At 41.3% G+C, this 23192-nt stretch overlaps 1 protein-coding gene across 1 annotated transcript in view; it reads left to right on the top strand.

The window, feature by feature from the left end:
* The window catches only part of xpo4 (exportin 4), a 67300-nt gene that overhangs the window by 27400 nt on the left and 16708 nt on the right, over positions 1–23192 (top strand). The window contains exons 7-8 of the mRNA XM_086267826.1: positions 7819–7931; positions 18095–18252. Coding sequence (XP_086123952.1) covers positions 7819–7931; positions 18095–18252 — 271 coding nt within the window. The remainder of the gene's footprint in view (positions 1–7818; positions 7932–18094; positions 18253–23192) is intronic.

Genomic DNA, 23192 nt, shown 5'->3' with positions numbered 1-23192 from the left:
GAAGGATTCTCTTGGCTGTGAAGATAACAGGAGCAAGGAACCCCAGAGGGTCATAGAAGGAGCTTACTGTGGATAGGATTGCTCTCCGAGTCAATGGTCTGTTTGGGATAGATATGCAGAACTTAAATGCATCTGACTGCAGGCACCACTTCACTCCCAATGCCCGCTCAACAGGTAAAAGGTCACAATCCAGGTCTAGCTCCTTAACTTCATTTGCTCTTTCCTCCTCAGGTATAACTGCCAAAACACTGCGGCTATTGCTGATCCACTTTGTTAAGTGGAAACCACCTTTGGCGCAAATGTCTCTGAGGTCTGAGTAAAGATTGATGGCTTCTTCTTCAGAGCATATTGAAGCAAGGCAGTCATCGACGTAAAAACTATACAGAATGGTGTCGATCACCTGCTGGCTGAAGTATGCTTTGTTATCCTCTGCGCATTTCCGCAGGGCGTAGTTAGCACAGCTCGGAGAGGACGTTGCCCCAAACAAATGAACACCCATCCTGTACTCCTGCATGCGCTGATTGATGTCACCACCGGGCCACCAAAGAAACCTCAAAAGGTCAGCATCTTCCTCTGGCACATGCACCTGATGAAACATAGCCTCGATGTCAGACATCAAAACAATGGGCTCTTTTCTGAACCTCGTCAGTACGCCAACCAAACTGTTTGTTAAGTCAGGACCACTCAGGAGCTGCGCATTAAGAGAGACGCCCTGGAATGATGCTGCACAGTCAAAGACGACGCGCATCTTCCTCTTGGTAGGATGGTAAACCCCATGATGAGGGATATACCAAAGCTTCCCATCACTGCGCTCTAATTCTGTGACTGGGACTCTCTTTGCATATCCTCTAGATATAAGATCTGTCATGAAGGCAGTATAGTCTTTATGAAAGTCTTTATCTCTGATGAACCTTTTCTTCAAACCTAAGGCTCGTTGCTCAACAATTGCACGGTTGTCAGGCATTCTTATGTCTCGGTCTTTCAGTGGCATGGCAATGCTGTAGTGCCCATCCCCCAAAGTCACCGTCTTGCTGGCCAATTCCAGGAACTTCAAGTCTTCCTTTGACAGCCCCATCTGTTCATCATCGCTGCTCTCGGGAAAGTCCATCTTGAACTGCTGTTTCCATAGCTTGTCCAGTGTGACAGCAGAAACTCTGTTGACAGTGACTGTTGCCAAACATCCTGGCCTTCCACAGCATTCTCGATTAAGTGGCCCATTCACAGTCCAGCCGAGCACAGTCCTAATGGCAAAAGGACCATCGCCAACACTCCGGATGACCTCCAAAGGTTCTAGAGCTCTGGGCATATTCATGCCAATCAAAAGCTCAACATTGGCCTTAATTTCTGGCAAATGAACATGCTTCAAATGTGGCCAGTCATCCAGGTCCTGTTGATTTGGGATGTTACCAATATCTACAGGCATTTTATGCTGAGTGAAGAGGTTAGGCATATCACAGTACATGTCACTGTCCAATCCAGCAACTTCAAGTTCAGGTACAATGAAACTGTCCACCACTTTCTCCTGTCCCATGGTGCGCAGGAGAATCTTTGTCCTCCTCCCAGCAATATTCAGCTTGTCCATAAGACCCACTGTACAAAAGGATGCTGAACTCCCTTGGTCCAGAAAGGCATACGTTTCCACTATTCTTTGACCTCTCTTTGATTTTACTTTAACTGGCACAATGGCAAGCTTACAGTCCTGTTCACCGGCCCCAGTAAGACCACTAGTCTGGATCGTAACAGGAATGTTATCTGCCTCATTATTAGGTTTGACTTCATTCTTCTCTTTGTGGTGAATATGGAGTATACTTGCATGTCGGAGGCCACAGATTTTACATGAAAGGCGTTTTCTGCATTCTTTGCTTATGTGCCCAGTACACAAACAGCCAAAACAAATGCGGTTCTTTTTAAGAAAAGAAATCTTCTCATCATGAGGTTTCTTATCAAGCAGAGCGCATGACTCCAGTGTGTGTCCGCCTTTGCAGAAAAAACAAGCCTTCACAGTGCTGTGACGATCTTGAGCCTCTATCTGATTCTGTCTCTCGACGTCAGAGACTGTTGTGGCGAAGCTACTTCCTTTAGCTTTTAGATGTGGAGAACATTTCCCTCCATTGCTGCCCTTGGCTGCTAGATGTGTTGCTGGAACGTCACATAGATTTCCAAAGATGGGATCTGTTGCGATTTTAACTTGACGCTCAAGGAAGGAAAGAATGTCAATGAATGCGGCTCTGCGATGTTGCCTCTCCTGAATGTCACATGCTACTGTTCGCCATTTGTCTTTTAACTTATATGGCAGTCTTCTAATCACAGCAAGCATATTGGCAGGTGTATTTAATTCAGAGAGATCATCAATCTCTTCCATTGCATTGCAGCATCCACGTAAGAACAAACAATATGCCTGAAGAGCTTTTCCATCTTCCGATCTAATCAGTGGCCATGAGTGAACTTTGTTCAAATAGGCAGATGCAATCACATGTCCATTCCCAAAGTGCTCATACAGCAGAGTCTTTGCCTTTACATATCCAGCACTTCCAGACATATGTTGGCAGCTTTTAACAAGTTCATTGGGCTGCCCCTTGGTGTACTGTGCAAGATAATGCAGGCAGTCACCAGCATCGCCAGTCTTTGCTTCTATGACCTGTTCAAACGAGCGCATAAAGGCCTGAAAATGTAAAGGGTCACCATCAAAGGTTTGAATCTCCCTTTTGGGCAGTGAAGAAAGACTTTGCTGATGGACCAACATACAAGTTAATTCATTTTGTTTTTCCATAATGGACAACAGATTTTCATTGGCTACTGGAAGAGCAGCTTGTGGCTTAGGCAAAGGTGGAATTGATCCAAAGGCGTCAGAAGGCCCCATAAGAGCTGGTGCAGGCCTTTCCCTTTTCATATTCTGTTGCACTGTTTTTACTTGAAGCTCTGCATTCCCAGTGATTGCATTTCCTTCTGTAAGCATCTGAGGAACAAAAGTCTCTGCATCAGCATTAAGAATTTCAAGGCTGTTTCCCTTTGTTTTAAAATATGATTCCATTCCATTAGATTTCCGTGAAGCGACGCTCCGCTTAGTGGATCCAGTTCTCAGCACGTTCACCTTTGCAACAGTTGCAGCTATATCTGCTTCAAGCTGAAGTTGTTCTTTCTTTCTCCTCAATTGTTCCTCTTGTTCTTCAAGAGAGTGTTTTTCTTTCAGCATATGTTGACGTGCAAGCAAGGCGGCCATTTCAGCTTCTGCCCTGAGACGTGCAGATGAAGTAGATGATACTCTTGAGCTTGACCTACTGCCTTGATTTGACACACTGTCGGATGGCAACACGTCATCATTAACATCATTCTGAGGATTAAGAGATAATTGAGGTTCTTTTCCAGTGTGCTCTCGCACCTCCATTTCTCCTCTCAGGGAAGTTTCCTGTGACTGCGCTTTGTCAGATGATGGCCTCCCCGAATGTTTATCAGTTTCAGAAAGCCATATCTTAACATCCTCCATAATCCCTTTATTGTATTTAGAGATGCTTGAGAACCATGTATTTTGTTTATCTTTCTCATCAAATGAGATTAGAGAAAGTAAAGATTCATGCAATGCACTGGCATCCTTAAACAGGTGTGTTAACTCATCAAACTGTTTTTTGACTTGTGAATGATTTTTATCATCTTTCATTAGCTCTTTAAGAGACATAATAACACTTTTCATTTTGTTTACATGCCTTTTCCGATCTGTTTGGATGGTTTCAATTTTGTTTGCAAGAGCTTTCTCAGTGAGGGAAGTTATTCTTTTATCCTTTTCAGTTTTTCCAACAACAGATGCAGCCTGTGATCCACTCATTTTAAGCATTCAACATAAGCAGCATGCCAAAATCCAAAACAAAGGCAACAGCAATTCCTTCAAACTCAGTTGAACGCCTGCAGAGCCACAACTCACACACACCAAATCCAACAGCAAACGTAGCGGTGGGCGTGTCACAAAAACATCTTCGTATGGTCAGAATCCAAACTGCGTTCAAACAAACAATACGCAGCACAAAAACACAGTTTACATACCACCGTCGTCTTCTCCTTATCTGTCGGTCTAGCCGCTTTTACGGGTGTAGTGGCGGCGGTGTGTGGGCTCGCATCGGCGTTTATTCAGCGCTGATTGCGGGACGGTCCATTGCCGTCGCACTTTTGCTGACAAATATTGGCGACTGTCAAGCCTTTGAGTCGCCGAGCAGCTGAATAGGGGAATAATGTTGACGCGCCCGCTGTTTAAAACGTTATTCAAAGTTCCAAGTTAAAACTCCTTTATTTGTTGTCAAATCCTTAAAATCCGTAGAAAAACAGTGATCAAAAAACATTCCAAGCTTGAGCGATCAGCAAAAGTCGACTTCCCCCATCACCCACTCATTCACAAAATTTCCCTCGGGCCGTGAACAGGTGATATAACAATCACTATTACTGACACCACGTGACCCAAAGCTACGCCTATCCATAACAAAAGATGTAGGAGGAGAAAATGTTTCCACTCCATAATATGGTCTTGTAAGAACCTGACTTATTTTAGCAGGCCTGCCCTTAAATATTTACTTTCAAATAAAATAATTAAAATTCCATTTCGTTACAAGGACATTGCACAGGTATAAAAAGTGTTAATAAGCATGCTGCACTTGGCTATATTATGTTATCTTTTTCCTAGAAAGTTGCTTCCAAGTTATTTTCAGTCATCTGCTTGGAAGTTGTAAAGATAACATGTATTCCTGAGCACTAGTGTTTATAATCTGCTCTTAATCCAATACAGTGGAGGGTTCAAACCAGTTACATTTCTTCCAGTTTTCCTGTAATTCTGCCTGTCAGACTGCATCACTGCTCTGTCCATCTGCATGAAATGTCTGAAGTAGCTGTGTAGTTATCATTCCTGAGGTTTTGCGAGTTTAGTCTCAGTCATTTGATCTTTAGGAGTGTTTGTACGGCCTTTATCACAGAGGTGGTCCCTCCCTGTGGAGACTGCGTCTAGTTGCGTGTCGCAAGTTAGCCGCACTTGCATTAGGACCACGCGTTAACCTGCTTCTCTCTTTTGTCTCTGGCCTCATAAATATATATTTTTTTCTCCTGGGCTTTTTCACTGATGATTGACAAACAGGAATTTGATTTAGAACATGACAGGAACGTTAAGAGGCAACAACCTTGGTTAGTTTTATAAAGCCAACATGACAACTGACATTTAAGCTAGACAAAAAAAAGAGTGTTTAAAATCAAGTTAAGAGGGGCTTTCAGAGGAACTAATCGTGAAAGGAAAGTGTTTAATCAGAATGAAATGGTTAACTCCAGTTGTTTGTTAGTCATTGAGGAACACTCACTACTTATCTGACCTCTTTCTCATTCCCCCTAAGGTTCAGTTAGAGGTCCTGTGCCTCGCCACGACTATTTTTAAAGTAGCCTGAAAGCCAATCATTGGATGGACGGACACACACACAATCCCACAGGCCCTTAAACAGGTGCCAACTTCTGTGCCGAGAAGTGTGGTGTGGTGTGTTGTGGTGGGGTGTGTGCACGGGGAGTGACTGTCGACTGGTGTGGCAGGAATGCGTGACCTTGCCAGCCTCTGTCGCCGTTTGGCTTTGATCAAACATTCCTATGGAAGTTTCCTTGTGCTGTCACTGAGCCGCAGGGTAGTGATATGGATCGGTGTGCTTTTTTTTTTCTTTTCTTTTTTAATCTTGTTTTGTTTTGTTTGTTTGTTTTTAAGTTATTTTTTCGTTGGGTTTTTTTTTTCTCTCCACCCTGTGTGTCCCTGAGTTTCATGTGAGGGGAGGGTGCAGCTTTGGGTGTGCAGTTAGCGCGTCCTGCCTGTGCCTGCGCAGGTTCTCCTGTATAACCCAACAGTCCAAATACTTGCATGTTGGGTTAACTGATGATTCAAAGTTGGCTGTGCACTTGAATGTAAGTGTGATTGCTTGTCTGACTCTCTGTGTTAGGTCTAGTGACCTGTGCAGGGTGTGTCCACCCCCCTACCCCGTAAAAGCTGACATAGGCTCCTGCCCTCAATGACCCTGAATTTGATAAGCAGTTAGGAAAATGGATGGATAGGCCAGTTTAGCCTTTGGGTTTAACTTGGGATTTAGCAGTTGGTAGCAACTATGGAAATAAATTTTTCACACATGAAAGCCGATGGTTCTCCTCAGTTGTAGCTGATTCTGGTCGGGCCTTAAACCGTTCCTCTGGCAAACAAAATATTTGATGTCATCCTTTGGTTTGGGATAGTGTCTTTTGTTTTCTGTCAGAAAAATCCATCTGTCCATGCGCTTTAAGCAGGTTATGAGAGAATGTGTTAGAAAAATATTCAGTAAATTAATTCATAATGAAAAGCGTCAACTGAAGCTGTGAAGCTGTTGATATATACAGATAATCTCAGGTTTATTGAGTCTCCTGTGGGAGTTTGTTTTGACGAGGCCGGCGTTGGAGGGAGGATTGCAGAGAGGCCATGAAGAGAGAGGTTTGATGGATTGTTCTCTAGTGAGGTAAGAGATTGTTTGCACTTCCAAAAGCCAGGAGGACAGAAAACAGAAGGAACCTACTTGTTGTTTGATTTGTGGTGAAAATGTATTTTACAGTAGGAGACAAATTTATTATTTTTGGGGGGATAAGGAACAAAGAAGTGGTTCTTGATGGTGGTTAATAAAGCAAGACAAATTGTCTGATGAGTGCAAAGTGTTGTGGGTTTTTGTGAGGTGCTTGGTTAAGGAGAGAGAAAAGCCCCGGTTGGCCTAGGGAAGGGAAGTAGTAAAAAGGATTGTTCTTGATGAGCTAAGGAGAAAATAAAAAGCTTGTTGTGGATGTGTCTTTAGAGTTTTAGAATAAGGACAGGGAGAGTGTGTGTGTGTTGTGGGTTTGTGAAAAGCTTGTGGGTGCAGAGAAAGTCTTAAATAAGGAGACTGTGTGTTGTGAGAGCGTGGAAAACAGATTTGTTTGGGAGAAAGGAGACGAGGGACATTAAGATGAAAATGTTTTTATAGCCTTCAGAACAGAGTGATTGTGGGTTTAAGATGATGGTTTCAAATGAGAAGGTCGGGTTGTGCGGACAAGGAGAGAGAAAGTGTCATGTGAGGACCAAGGAGTACAATTTAAAAATGTTCATGAGGGAAAAGAGTGTTGATTGACATGAGAGGACAGAGTGTGATAGAAGTATGAGGGGGGCCTTGGTTTCAGGACTGGGAAGCAGTCCGAAGGAGGGACAAAGTGATTGGCTGAGGAGGGAGGGGGAGTGTTTCAGGGCAGTAAGGAGTCTCGAGGACGTCTTGCAGAGGAGTGGACAAAGAGGCCAAGTGTGGATTGGCTGCGGCGAGAGTGTGTCTGGAGCTTTTCAGATCTTGAGGAAGCAGAAGAGAGAAAACAGCGAAAGAAGGGAGGGCTGGTAGGAAGAGGGGTGAATAAGAGGACAAGAAGGGAAGAAGGTGTCAGGCAAAGTCAGAGGGTAAAGACCGGGGAAAGTCTGAGAAAGCAGATGGAGGGAGAGGGACAGTGGGCAAAAGTGTGAGAAAGAAGTTGAGATTTACTGTGTGGGTAAAAGCTGTGGCAAATGAAGAGCTGACAAAGGAGAAAGAAGGAAGAGCGAAGAAAACAAAGCCACCAAGGAGGGCAGGGTGAGAAAATTAGAAAAAACAAAAACTCGTGGAATAAAGATTGACAGGGTCAATGAGAGGAAGAGCTGGTTAACAATTGACAAGTTTCTGCTGCCAGTCAAACGAAACCAGAATATCAACTGAGAGTGTGCTCTTTGTGTGGTACTCCTCCCTCTCCTCCTCCTCCTCCTCTTCATGCTGTTACTGGCCTTAACTGGCGGCGATTCACTGGGGCGCCACTACATCGCCATGTTCGAGGCCACGCAGAACGTCACGCTTAAGCCCACAGAGACCTGGAGGGAAGCGCTATTGGACACACGTGTCATGGACCTCTTCTTCACTGTGAGTATCCCGTCCATGCTGGATCTCTGTTTTTCTTCTCAGAGCTCTACCAGCTTCTCAAAGTTGTATTTTATTTTAATTTATTTTGAAGTGTTTGATGCTGAATTTGAACCTTAAACCCTGATGTGAAGTATCATGAGTTCCTCTGCACACTTTCGCATGCATGAAGTTGTTACAGTAGCTTCTGATGAAACTTGTATAGCAATGGTTGCCTCCACCAGAATCACCACTACACCAGAAGACTTCTTTTCCCCAAAGTTTTCATCCAAAACAAAGTCATTTTGTCTCTTTATTGTGTTGTTCTTGTCTCCTCCTTTCCTCTCCTGACAGGCGGTTTATTTATTATAAGCAAAGAGAGAGAACTCGTCTTTTCATGTGGGGCAGAAGGATTTCATTTGACCGCCTCGTTTGGCACATCTTAAGTTTGCACTAGCTTTGTGGGTTTATTGAATGCACCATTAAGTAGATTTATGAGTGCTTTGCCGTGGGGTCGTGTTATTGTGTTACTGTCCAGAGGACCGCCCGGTGAAGTAAATGTGTATTTTTGTTCCGTGTGTTTTAAGAGACGGCCCACGCTGGCTGAGCACACAGTGCGGATGAGAGGATTGGAACAAACTGGTCAGCTCTTCTTCCTTCCAGCATCCATCTATGCTCACTGGCAGCCAGTTACCAGATACTGCTTCACTGTACAGCCTTTCAGTTGCCTGCTGCCATATGTGGCTCCTTCCTTTTATCTTCCACCTGTCTTCTACATCTCTACTAAACGCTACTGAAGCTGTGGGCTCTTTTGCAGACATACTGCCGAGAGCTGACAGGCTTCGATTGTTTAGTTTTTACAATTGTGGTCACACATCAAGCCTCGAGGTGGCTAACTGGGAAACCCTGGATGGGTGACTGTTGATTTCTGCTTAGGTTACAGACGGTAGAATTAACATCTGCATCAGTGATCTGGACTCCGGCTGATCCCTCTCTCTATATTTTAGGGCATATAATACAGATCAGTGTTGTTGTGGTGCCACAGCTTATCTTGGGTGTTATTCTTTACAGTGTGCGGCTACTTCCAACATTTTACAGCATCGTGTCTCTCACTGGTTTCAAAAGCTTAACTATATCAGGAGAATTCCCCATATTCTAGATTTGAATCCAGTTTACGAGTTTTGAGGAAGAAACTGAAAAATCTGCAGAAATTATTTGATTCAATCCAGTGAACATGAAAAAATCTTAAGGGAACGTGACCACCAAAGGGACCCTCCCTCCTAATAATGGTATGCTTTTTTCTTTTTTTTTTGTATTCATGTCAAGTCATCTGCACTTTATGCTTCCATCAGGATTTAGCATTTGTCCACAATGCCAGAACTACTACCATATAGTTGAGTTTGAGTTGTTGTTGTTGTTGTTCAATGATTCACGTTAAGATGTGAAAAATGAAATGTCATAATTTATTTATTTGTGAATTATTCTGAATGCGATATTTCATTGGTTATATGTCTGCATATCCTGTTGGCCAGAGATCTGAGTTATTCTTTCTCAGCTGCGACTACAATCCTGTCATTTTCCTCTGCTGTGTCTGGAGAGCTTTGTTGCTGTTGAACTGGTGAAACACTCATGTTTTGTTCATAAGCCCTCATTTGCATTGCCTGATAATTACCACTCTTTGACAGTCTCAGTCTTTTTTTTTCTTCTTCTTTTCTCTCTACACAGCAGAAAGTTTTCCCTCTGATTGTCACAACTTTGATCACAAAGAAATCACCATTAACTGTAATTGGCGCTAAGCAGTGGATGTAATCACAGTTTGTTGTACAAATTACAGCAGCCTAATCAAGGACTTGATTGGCTGATCGCGGCCGTTTGGCTCGAATAAAAATATTTGTCGTTTTTCCGTAGCTTCTCTTTGCTGCTGGAATCTGCGGGAGGCTTTTTGCGGCGGTTTCAGTTGTCAGACCTCCCGTTTCATCTCTCGCTGCGGTATTTCTAGTAGCTCAACTGTTTGTTATTGTAAGGCTGCTGTGGAGATGTCAGCTGCCGGTGTGTGCGTGTCTGTGTGCGTATGTTGCACCATCATCCTTCTTGTGTTGTCTCCATTTTCATGTGTGTTGCTAACACACGTCCGTCTCTACGGGATTATGTCAGTTTGACAGTTTGAGCTTGTGCACTAGATGTTTGTGCATACCCTCTGTTTGGATCTGAGGTGTGTTTGGGTGTGTTTATTCACTTTAATGGGATACTCTGCTGTCTCAGCTGCCGTGTGTCCCTGAGTGGCAACAGGCTAAAGAGTGTGTCTGTGTGTGTCGAGGGGGGGTCTTATAGACACGCGCCATCAGGGTCACAGTCCAGTGGCAGGATTAGAACCCAGCCCAGGATTAGGGGCCCCTGTTAACAACCACAGTAACCCAACCATAACACACACACACACACACACACACACACACACACACACACACACACACACACACACACACACACACACTTCATCCTATTGAGGGCCTCTTGGGAGTCTCCCTCTGTCTGTGGGTGGGTGCCTGTCAGTCTCCCTTCCTTTGCCCTCTTTATCAGTGCTGTGAGTTTAAAAAAAGAAGCTGTTGTGAATGCAGACAAAAAAAGTTTAGTTGTTGATCAGAGACATCGCACATATTGTTGATTTATTTATTTTTGTTTACCCCCTAAGCTGTAAAAGGCTGATGGGGTATTGTCACCACACCTCCGGTGGGCAGGCAGGCAAGCTTGTGAATCCCAGAACTCAAGAAGGAGGCGATGTACGATTTTCAAATTAATACCATAGGTCTTCGAATCTCGCTAGCCTCAACCTCAAGGTCAGAGGTCAAGTTTTCTTAAAATCTTGTGAACACAATACATCAGGAAAGATGTCCCCTAGGATTTTCAAATTGATGCCATATGTCCATCTACTAGGAAGCTGAGGGGAGTAGCACCGGCAGCTGCCAGTATTTTAAAATTTTATTTATTTCTTTTTAAATGGTCTTTTAAAAAAATGTTTTAATTCTCAGCAATCCAGAATATTTTTATAATTAAAAGCTCTGGACTTTTTCCTGTCAACGGTTTCTTTTTTCTTGTTTTTTCCCCCCGTGTTTATATAGAAGGAGGAAGCAAGAAACACAAGCTGCCAGGTGATCACAAAGAACTTCCGCAGTCCTTCACAGTAGCTGAAACTTACCTTGAAAGAAAGGGTAAAACTAAAAATTAGTGTTTATACTGTGTGTTATAAACATCAGTTAAACTTTACAGAATGACTTCCTGGTTAAACTTTGACTTGCCTGGAATGTGGACTATAACAAATCTGACCTTAATGGGGACAGAGCTTATGAGAGTACGGATGGTTCTTTAGGTCAGTAATTACAAAAGTAATGTAATGTAAAGTAATGTTAATAGTTATAAAGCTATGCAAATAAGGTCTAAATTGAACAGCAATAAATTGGAAGTAGCAGGTTAACTAAATAAAAGTCAAAGGCAGGCATTAAAGCAAGTGGCTTGAGTCAGTCTGTAAGTTCACTGACAATTACTAGAATGAATCTACAAACCAATGAGATAATACTGGAGGCAGATGATTAGTGACCACCCAGAGCAGAGGTTGAGATCTCCATTCTGGCTGAGAGGACGAGCACATATCTCAGAAGTCATCTTGATAATTATGCAGCGCGTCGAAGCCATTCGGCTGCTGAAAAGACGCTCAGTCCACCCAAGTGTCATTCTGGCCCCTTGGGTTTTTTGGAGAAAAGCACTTATCTGTTTTCTCGCTTTAGCTCAGGACAATTATGGCTGTGAGATTCAGGGAAGGGGGATGATGGATGAAGAGAAGAGGGTAAGAAACAAGAGATGGGAAGAAAATACAAACAGTAGGAGGAATGAGGGAAATGGGAAAGAGAGCGAGGAGAAAATTAGAGGAGGTGCAGGAATGGAAGGAGGTAATCTTGGTGGATAGAAAAAGATGGAGCAGACAAATACAATTTAGAGGGAGGGAATTGTGGATGCAATTTTCAGCAGTGAGAGAGGTTTGGGGATAAATGGGCTGCTGGAGATTGAAAGGAAGAAACCGCCACTGATTGCTCCTTCAAAATAAACGCACTCCACTTTTGTCGATTTTTAGCACCTCGTGATCACGGCGCACCCTGCCACTCCAACCGAAAAAGAAAGAGCAGAAAAGAAGGCAGCTCAAAGGGTCGCACACACAAGCGGAGGCACGTATGTTTTTGGCCCCCCAACTATGGATTTGTTGTTTGCTGTTTGTGTTTTTAGTTTCAGTTTGCCTCCAAGTGTTTAGAGAGCAGCATCAAATTGTGATTATGTACCCTCGCACTAACATAACTCATGCAATGAAATCAGATGCATCTGGTTTATTTCATCACGAGTAGACACGCACGCAGTGTGCAGTCGACTTGTGATCTTGTTTTCTTTGAAATGGATGCTTTAAAGACTGAGACCAGTTTGTTGTTGTGACTTTGATGCGTTAGGATGAAACCAGTCAGGTTTTGGGTTGTTTGCAATGGAATTGGATCAAGTTGGCAATTCTGATTAACTACTTCTACTGCCTCATAGATCTGAAACAGAAATTCTGAAGTTCCTCCACAAATAACGATGTTGTTGCTGCAGATCGGGGATTTAACTGCATAATGACATAGACGCTCAGGAAAGCAAGACCCCATGTATAGCCTCCACCTATATACATGCAATAGGTGGAGGCTGCTGGGGGATTCTCATGATGCACTGAGTATTTCTTCTTCAGGCACCTTTCTCACTCACTATGTGTTAATAGACCTCTCCGTGCTGAATCATACTTGTTATCTCTTCCACAGCATGTCTTCTATCCTGTCTTCCTTCTCTCACCCCAACCGGTTGCAGCAGATGGCCCCGCCCCTCCCTGAGCCTGGTTCTGCCGGAGGTTACTTCCTGTTAAAAGGGAGTTTTTCCTTCCCACTGTTGCCAAAGTGCTTCCTCATAGGGACTCACATGATTGTTGGGTCTTTCTCTGTATGTATTATTGTAGGGTCTACCTTACAATATAAAGTGCCTTGAGGCGACTGTTGTTGTGATTTGAGTTTGAATATAACCAGAATACAACAAGTTGGTACCTAGTTGAATTAAGTCTCATGTTGCAAAAGAGACGCATCATATAAGAGTTACATTCATTGGTGCAGATTGACACAGATTGCCGAAGTTTGTCAAACTGTCTGCATTTGTAAATAAGAAGGAACTTATTTGCAAACCTTCACCAAGCTGTCTCAGTCTGACTGTGGTTGGTTGGAGAATGGTTGCCTCCTACCATGTGAGCTGTGCAGTTCCTGTGCAATTGAATGTCGTTACCCAGCAGTTGAGGGTTTGCACACTCAACCTCTGGGTAACTAGTTAGTCACTGTAACTATTTGCAATCTTGCAATTTTTTTCCTATTGACAGAGCCATTAGGCATTTAAATTTACACATTTCTTTGAGAACCAGCTTGTTGTTAAGGTCAAAAGTTTAGTAACTAGGATTGTGAAATGCCTTAGTCTCTCATTTGCCAGTTGTACCTAGATATTTAGGTTACGGGATGACTCTCTACTAAACCTCTGCATCAGCTATTCCTAACTGAGAATGAGATAGAGGATGATAGAGTATATGCTGTGGGACATTTATCAAATTTGAGAGGTTTTCTAGGCCAGTTTTATTATGCAAATTTAAGTGCACGTTTTTTCTTTTTAATTCAGTATTTACAACAGTAGCGAAAACGAGCACCGAATTATAATTACTGTCTATTGTTTCTTAAGTTATATAAAATGTACTATATTACGATGTAGATTACTGGGATATGAAATTGCGTTTACATGCCAACTAGAAAAAAGCCTGCATGCGCTAAAGCATTACATGTTTACCAGTAAACACAATCAGTGTGGAGTGCAGGGACTAATGAGGCTGCAGCAGAGGCCTGCGGGCAGACAGTAACCCAATCTGAGACATGGAGGAAGAGAGAGTGATGGTGGAAAAGAGCGAGCGAAGACAATAAGTTGGGAGCACTGTGTTGATTTGAAAAAACAGAAAGATGAGCCTCTGAGCCCCCTGAGGTAACAGACACCAGGCTTTGTCTCCTTCTATAAATATCATTCCTCATTTCTCCCTGCCTTTCCCTTTCTCCCACTCCTTTTCTTTGTCTGTTCTTTTGCTCTTCGTCTGCATCCTCTCCCCGTCTTGTCTACCTGTCCTTTTCTTTCATTTTTTTTCTCTTTGCTGGTTCTCGTCTTCCTCACCCCACTCTACCACTCTTTCTTCTCTGCCTGGCTACATAATTTATCTACGATAGTGTCAGGTGTTGAAGCTTGGTACTTTGATATACACTGAAAAGCGTGTGTTTTGGAGTTTGAATCCTGTTTAATCTAATGAGAGCTGCTCTAATGAAAGTCGAGGTTTGGTGCCTTGTCAAAATATGTAGTAGTAAATACATTTGAACTTCAGGGTATCAATGATAATCTCCACAACAGGGAGTATTGCAGTCAGGATTTCATATTTGATAAATCTAGAAACCAGTCGTGCTAGTGATCAGCAACAGGCTTTATATAACAACATATTTTAACAGTGAATTTGCAATCATCTCCTATAGTTGTCTTCTATGGTCTTTTTTTAAGGCCTTTTTATTTTGGCGAGTTGATCAGTGAACATCAAATTTTTAAGATATCTGCCAGATTGATTTGCCCCTCCAAAGTTTTTGCTAAGATAGGTTTATTTTGTTTTTCAGTGTAGTGATGGCCTCTTTCACATGCAGCAGCATCTCTTTGGGCGTCAGAGTGTTGGAAAAACAACCAAACAAAGTTCAAGATGTTTTATGTGCTTAATTTGTGATGGAATAATCAAGGATTACTAGTGTTTGTCAGCGCGCCGATATTACACCCTCCCATTTCGTAACATAAAGTAGTTTTCTAAAGCTGAGTATAAAAATGATACCTGATTTAAATTTGTCTAATAGTCCCTTGAGGGTCGTCTCCTTGTCTACCTCTGGACTGTATTAGTGCTCCTTAAAAGTCAATTTCTTTTTGTACTTCCAGTCTGCAAATTTAAAATAGACCTGAAAATGCATCAGGCACAAAGTTCTTTGTCAAAATGACCCCGCTTTCATGTCGAGGACCATTATTAGCAATGAGAGCTGGGTCCCCAGCTACAGACAAATGGCAAAAGAGCAGTTTTCAGAGGAGGAATCTGCATATTTCAAGGCCAAAGGTGTCAGGAGCGCATTTCTTTCTTTATTTTTTCTGGTTTGATTTGTGAGTCGTGAACCATAAATCTGTTACCCTGAATTGGATTGTTAACACAATCCAAATCATGGCCAATTCCAATTCAGTTTATTGAAGTATGGGGGTGCCGGGGGATTTTGGCCACAACAAATCAAATCTTTGCTTATCTCTGCTTCGTTTGCCCGGTTTACCTCCCTGGAATGTTTTCATTTTCTTTTAAACACGATTTGAAGTTAAAGGACAAAGACGGAGCAAGGAGGGATGCGATGCTTCAATAACAGATTCTCGTAGCCTTGGAGCTTATTAAATTGGAATGAGAACTCACTAACAGAAGATGCCAAATGCTGGATCCACAGAAATTCAGGAGGATGGAGGTTGATTATCAGTTTATTATATAGCCTGTTCCCATTTAAAATGATGTGAACAAACTGAACTTTACAACCTTTTGAAAGAAGATCTTTTGTTTTGGAATAGAGTTTTTATTAAACTGGCTAAGATTCGTTTAAATAGCGAGCTATCCCTAATATACTGATAAGGGGTGTTTTTTATATTCCTCAAAATAAAGAAAATCACCTGTGCCAGAAAGCTCTCCTTGCTTTCATCCACTCCCCCCGGACACACTCACTCGCACGTGCTCGCTGAGTATCTCTACTTATAGTCAGAGTCGAGGCGACTGACATTACTGACATCGCATGGTTCACTCGCTGGTGCAGCTGCTTTTTCAGAGCTCGCGCTGTTCAGTCCTTGGGTCTCGCTTGGGTCTGCCTCTTACACCCCTCCCTCTTTCTCTCTCGCTCACTCACCAGTTGCCCCTCTCGCCTCCTCCCCTGTCCTCTCGCTGAGCTCTTCCAGAGGATGACTTCATGCTCTGGAAGAGGGCAGCGACGGAGAGGACTAACGTTATGCTACGTTAGCATCTGAGATCTCTTCCCAGCAGCGCGGCTTACGACAAAACGGACACCACAGCTGTAGGGAAGAGAAGAGAGGAGGAGCGGGGAGAAGGGGCGATAAAGAATTTAGGGGGGAAGCAAGAAGGGGAGAACATTTGAGGGGAGGAGGAGGAAGCACCAGCAAAAGGAGAGAGGGAGGTTGAAAGTTTGATTGCCTCAGCGATGGGGCCATGTGTTGGTTTAAGAGTGTGGAGTTGATGAAGGAGCACTCTCTCTGGATTTAAGAGGATGACAGTTGAGGAGACCGGAGAAGAAAAAGGAAAAGAGCCCGGACCGGCTGAGAAGAGAGCCACAGCGCACAGGAAGAAGGAATTTGAGCTCCAGACGTGCACATAGTGGAAACACATGTTGCTGAGAGGCTGTGATGACTTTCAGAGCTTTTACTGCTGCTGCTTTGCCATACACTTGCCTGTCTGCATGCACAGTCAAATCCAATAATGCTTTTTCTCTTGCTGAAGTGTGACCTTAAACAACAAACCAACCCTCGAATCCCACAACTGAATGGAAGCTCGCAACTGAGACGGAATCATCCAGTTTAGTTTTCGTTGTTTTTCTCCCCCATCAGGAGTCTGTTTCTTCCTCTTCTATTTTGATTGAGGCTGCTCAGCCATTGTTTGTTTGAGACCTGGGTCACAGTGACAGATCACAATCAATTCGCCATTTCACGACGCTTCAGTGTGCTGTGTAGTGGGATTACACCAGTGAGTATAAATCCTGCAGGTTATCAGCTGGTATGGGTTTTTTTTTTTTTTTTTTCGCTTTTGGGGACAGGAGGATGAGGCAGGTTCACCTTTTTATTCTTGACCTGAGACATTTCTATTTCAAAGTGGTGTTTGTTACATTGCAGTTTAATTTTAAGAATAAAAACTTATTAAAATGCAGAATGCCACGGGCAGTGTTTAATTATGACATAACAGTCACACATTGATTAGATATTATTTCAGAAATCATTATCATTAAACTTCTGATGGGTAAGACATATTGTCAATAGCGCTGTCATTAAAAAATATCTAAGAAAATGGTCCATAGAGGATGTGAACGGTCGGTCTAAGTATTCATGAATGCTGCGTGCTGCTTGTCTTTTATGAAAATATTACAGGTCAGTATATTTACAGGTCACTTGGTTGTGCCACAACAATCTCGCCTGGGATGGTTGGTCATGTTTGTTATTAGGAACAGACTACATTTTACTGGTCAGACACTTATCGTGGGCTTTTGTTCTTGAACCTGCCAGAAAGGTCTGACGATGAACATAATAATAATAATTTTAATAAATAATATTGTTGAAATTTAGGTGACAAATAATTTCACAGTAATTTGCAATGACTTTTGAATAACTGGAATACCATTCCTAAGTTAAAAGAAAGAGAAAATAAGACTAATAGGTTTTGCCGAGCCCACCCATTTTTGAAAAGATTTATATAAATCTTATAAAGTTTGTATCTGTCTTGTGTGAAACTTGTATGAAAAGCATACAAGAGTGAAAACAGATATAAGATCCCTAGAAAATTATATAAATGAAACTTGTATGTTTTGGACACTTCCTAAAACAATATATGAAAGTGGCCACTTTCATGAGTAAATCATATAAGCCTTCTATGAGTCACTATATGAAGTAGTCCACATCTGATGCAAGGCTTTTATAAGTTTTTTCTATTTCTTTTCCATATGGGCAGGTCAAGTGTGTTCAAGCGCTGCTCAAGATTGTTGTTCTCTAGGTTATATTAATATTTGATCATGTGTAGTCCAAAAGAAACTTTTGTTTCCTTTTGGCTGATGAAGACTGATGAAAAAGATCATCTTTTCTTCTTCACTAAATTGTTAAAGCTGACAGACGGTGTTCAGCAGTTTTCCGTACGTTTGCTGTACAGGAGTACTTCATTATCCAGAGCACTCACTGCTTCATTGTGGACTGATTATTGTAGAGGTTCTGTCCTTTTTATGCAAAGGCTCTGCTTTTCTACTTTAAAAACAATGATAAAAAGAAATTCTCCTCTTGTTCAGGTACACAGGAAGATTCGAGAGGACTCTGACATGGCCCAGGATTCCCTTCAGTGCCTGGCCCAGCTGGCCTCCATGCACGGGCCTGTATTCCCAGATGAGAACGCCCAGATCTCTTACCTGGCCCACCTGATGGAGGGGCTGCTCAGTATGATCAATGGGTGAGTGACTATAATAGTTACTGCAGTAGTCTTCGTTTATGTGCTTGTGTTGAGGTATTGAAGTCGAATTTTGGCACAGGTATGGAGAAATGTATCAAAAGTAGATACCAAATTGAATTCTTGTTATTGAGAAACATTGATGTTTTAGCCATGTTAGCAGAATCGTAATGTCCGACGGTCAGTTGAATGTCATTGATTTGTGAAGGATTTAAGTTATAAACCACAATATGATAGCAAGCCAAGTAAAGGTCAGAATTTCCTGCCAGTGCCATCAGCCTTATCTGTGCTTTGCATTTTGTTTTGGTTATTCAGAAAGGGTTAGCTTGCATGCTTGCTAATCTGCTCCACATGGTGATTATTGTACCTACTAAGATGAGCATGTTAGCTTTGCCATTTAAAACACATTAGATTTTGCAAAGTATGCACTCTTTTCAATTATGCACTCTAACTTGCTAATCAGGTGCTGCAGGCTGCTGAATGTAAACCACATTAAGTTGGGCCAGTCTCTATGGTGACCACTCTTTCCGCATTAAATTTTAAGCACAGAGCGTTGTTATCAATAACAAGTAAGTTTTGTGCTGTAGGCTCCATGTTAAAGTAGCTTCCCCATAGATCGCAAGGTTAATACACACTGACCACGAGCTGCACTAAATAAATGTTTCCTTTTATTAAATAATTCCTATTGTGCACGTGCATTTCCAAAAATATGTAAACTTAAAAAAAACGCATTAACATTAACACACATTAAAAGCATTCAAATCATCTAAGGGTGAATTACTGAGTTTACAATTGATCTTTGTCTTGCTCCATTAATAAAGTGTGTCTACAGTGTAAAAGCTATTTACCTTTATCTACATCAGTCACACAGATGGTTAAGCAGATAAACCAGGAGAGAACTGGGAAGAGCATTGTGTTACAAAGGCTGAAACTCTGCAGATTTAATTTTAATACTCCATCTAAAATGCGTTCATTTCGGCTGAATACAGCACATTATGTACAAAACAGTAGCAGCAAGCACTGTTGTGGTTACATTATCCTTGGTGACAGCCTCAAAAGCTGTTTATCTCCCCCCAGTATCTCAAGGTTGTCATGTTTCTTAAATTTAGAGACTCAACAAGTGATGGAGGCCAACGTCAGCAGAAGCGTGACTCATACTGTACCATTTGTGCTTTATTTACAGGAAGTAATTGCTTGTTGAGTCTCTGTTTTAACAGCCTCTGATTGTAGCATCTGCGCGCTCTGCAGGAAACTGGCTTCCAGTTCAGTGACAAATGCAGCAAACTAGTAACTTATGTTTCTCAGATTCCTCTTAAACTAAATTTACGTCGAAGTGGATTAAATTATCCCTTTATTCTTCTCACGGAGACACGTTTTTAACCAAAGAAGACAAAAACTGACATTAGCGAGCTCTCGAACACTGGAAAATACCGGGTATGGGTGTGTTTTTTGTATCAGTTTTATAGTCTTCCTCTAATCTAATACAGAACTGCCTGACCCTGTAATAAAACTGATGTGGTTTGCTTGCCTATTCCAGCTGGGCAGCTCGTGTTGAAACCCTTTTAGCATCTCTCTCCCTACAGTTTAAAACCTTTTGTTTTTATTTGAAAAACCTGATTCTTACTAAGTACAAGCAAACAAAAGGGTTTATGTAAATCACAACAGACCATATGAACTGTAAGAAGATACGTCTGCTGTCGTGGATGTTTTATATGTAGTAAATGCAACTATTTTGAGTGATTTTGCACATCGTTTCAATCAGATTGCCTGCTTTATCTGTATTTTTAAATTAAATTAACCGATCCAACCCATCAACATGAGAGCGTGAAGTCAAAATATGAACAGAGGACTAAAACGAAAAGGATACATCATGTAAAAAGGAAAATAAGCCTGATTTTATTTTTAATAGCACATTTTTCAATCAAATTTTATGATATAATTGTTAGTATTAACTTTCCATAGTGTAGAGGTGAGATAACGCAGCTTTTGTTTTAAGGTTTTTGGTCAGCCACAGTCGAGCATCTTATTCTATAATCGAAATGTCTTTACTATTGCTTGCTAATGTGAAAGCTGGAGGTAGCATTTGCTCTGTTGTCAGAAGTACTGTGTCTTCATTAGTTGTAAAGAAAGAGATGCACCAGAATATTGCGCAGCTTCCACTAGACTAAACTGAGTGTTCCAGCGTTCAGCTTATTATCAGTGCAGTCTATACATGTTTTTCATTCCTGGAGCTCAGCTCGAAGCCAGTGCTTGCCTCAGTGCTTCACATTTTTTCAGCCTTTTTACTACAGATGTTTCCAGCCACATCCTATAGGGTTGTAATTTTGGTTGAGTCATGACTCCGTAACCAGAGCTTCCAGTCAGAGGTAATGCAGCGCTTGCCTTGTGACATTCTCTAACAAAATAATCTGGGAGTCTGGTTTCAAGGATTTATTACCAGAGTAACCTGCGAGTGTGTATGTCTACCTTTGGATAAGACCACATCTAACAAAAAAAGCCCTCTTTAATCTCCAAGCGGAGACCAATGTATATGCAAGCATATTCTAATTTATGCTGTATTCCTTGGCTGACTCTATTCAGCTGTCACAATGAATTGTGCTGGCAGGTGTGTGGAAACCAAAGCACTTCCTCTGTCTGGGGTTCCTGTTTTGGAACCTGCTTGTTAGCAGTGCTCCTGTGAAGGTGTAGAGCTTGTGATCTTGTGGTGAATATTGCGAGGCTATTGATTGTCTCTGCATCTGGGTTCAGCCAATCAGTGTGTTTTGGGATTGGGAAGGATGCACTGAAAGAGGTTACTTCTCCATCTTTTAGCAGCAGGGTGGGACAAGAGTTACTGGTTAAGAAGCTGAAGCTGGGTTTCAGGCTGAAACCAGTGGCGGTCTGAGCCTTGTCCCAGTATAAATAGTTGTTTTGTTGTTTTTACTACTTCAGTTTATATTAATGTAATCAGTCTATAAAATGACAGAGAACCAAAACATTAAGTCCAAGGTGTTCTCTTCAAATTCCTTGTTTGCCTAATTGATTATGATTCAAAATGCAAACGAGAAAATCCGCACACTGGAACAACCTTGAAGTCATTTTCTTTTTTCTAGAAAAAATATATTTTTAGTCGATGGACAAATATTTTCAGTGGATCTGTAGTGTAGGAGAGCCGGTGTTACACACTGCTGAGTGCGTAACACAGGTGCTGGATCTTACCAAACTCCTGATTACTTCTTATGTTTTGGATCAGTTCGTATACTTTCATTAGAGATTATATGAACAAAAATGATCAAATATGTATCCTTCACCTACAACAGTGGCCTTCACACGTAGTTCTTATCTTCATCTTCTCTGCAACAAACTGATAAACCCAACGATCGCTGCAGATAATTCAACTACTGATTCATCTTTTTCTCGCTTAGTTAGCATCCTGGCTGGATTAACCTTGGATTTCAACCTTCCACTTTAATCAGACTGTTTTTAATGAAAACTATCTATAAACTGCAGCATTTAGAAAAAATGTTTCCAGTCAAACCTTTTTCTAAAACAGCGTTTTGATGATTTCTAATTGGATTTTCTTAACAGATTCACTTTGTAAAACTGATGGCACTTAAAAAAAATTATATTATAATGTTATAATGAAAAGAAAAACTGTCAAGTGGAAGAATGAATTTCCACAACTATTAAAGGACACATGTGATTAAGCTGTGAGAGTCCTATAAATTCAAATATTCTTGACTTCTGTTTGTTCTTAAATGTGAATAGGATATTTCTCTAGTAAATTTCAAGTACTCTAGCTGTTCTCTAGGAAAATTCAAAATATTAGATATCAAGAGGTTTTTATAATTAGCATAGTTTAGTTTTTATGGGTAATATGCCTCATCAGAATTTTAGCATTGGATCTTTCACCTTTAGGTCAGCGATGCCTAACCTATTCTCTCTGAAAACCCTAAAAATGCCTGCAGCCTGATTGCCCAATTTAAATCACTTTGAGAAGGTTAAATGCTTGAATGTTTCAATGAAGATGGGACCTGTTTTCGTGTTGTAGCGAGCATTGATGAGAAATTTAAGTTATTTCAAACTATTACTGAGCCCTTTGTGAGAAATAATTTTGACCCAGATTTGGACTTTTTTTTTTAAACGAAATGAGTGAAGGTTTTATATTTTATTATCAGTTGATGAAATTTCCAGAATAAAAATTTCTGAGTTGTAGCGGCCTTCAGAATGTCGATGAGCTTCAGGAAGGGTTTCAGGTTTGTCGTTGTGCCAGCCGGGACTGTTTTAATTCTCTTCTTTCCAATGAAGTGCAGTCTGGTTTTAACAATAAGAGGATAAATAAGGCAATAGATGAGATCCAGTTACTCCTATTTTTAGGTTTCCGCCTCTCTTCCAGGTCTTTTTAGAATATAATTAAAGATTTTATGTCTTGGCAAAAAATCTGATATGTTTGGACCTCGACCTCGATTTGACTTGTTTTGGCTACAAAACAGTGGAATCACTCCAAGCCCTGTACTCCTTTTAAAAACGACACTCTTGCTTTAGTTTATTTGATTTTTTTTTACTGTAATTGCTGGTTTGAGTTTCTGTGCAAATTGCATCACAAGTGTTTCGCTTTAATAAGACTTTAATACCAAAGTCTGTCAATCAGATACTTTGTTTTTTTTAAGGCACTGATTAATATTTGAATACGTGAAATCTAAGATCAATGTGAATAGGTTTACTCACCTTAGTCAGCATTTGTTTCACTGAGTTTCAGCTTATCACTTTTTAGTTTTTAGCCCAAACAAGCTTAAAATCAATTCATACAAAAAACCCACATTTACTTAGTTACATTTATTCTATATTTATACTGAATAATACTTTAGTTTGGTGGTAATTTTAGTAACCAGGCTTGCACTCTTTATGTTAGCATTAACCATTAATAGAAGTCGCCATATATAAAAAAAAGAATTTTAACACAG

This window comes from Aulonocara sp. 'chitande type north' Nkhata Bay, linkage group LG16, assembly GCF_057382095.1.
Source record: "Aulonocara sp. 'chitande type north' Nkhata Bay isolate Kocher_YH1m ecotype deep benthic linkage group LG16, A_spYH_male_GT1.1, whole genome shotgun sequence".
Taxonomy (NCBI): Eukaryota; Metazoa; Chordata; class Actinopteri; order Cichliformes; family Cichlidae; genus Aulonocara; species Aulonocara sp. 'chitande type north' Nkhata Bay.
This window is presented reverse-complemented; position numbering and strand designations above follow the sequence as displayed.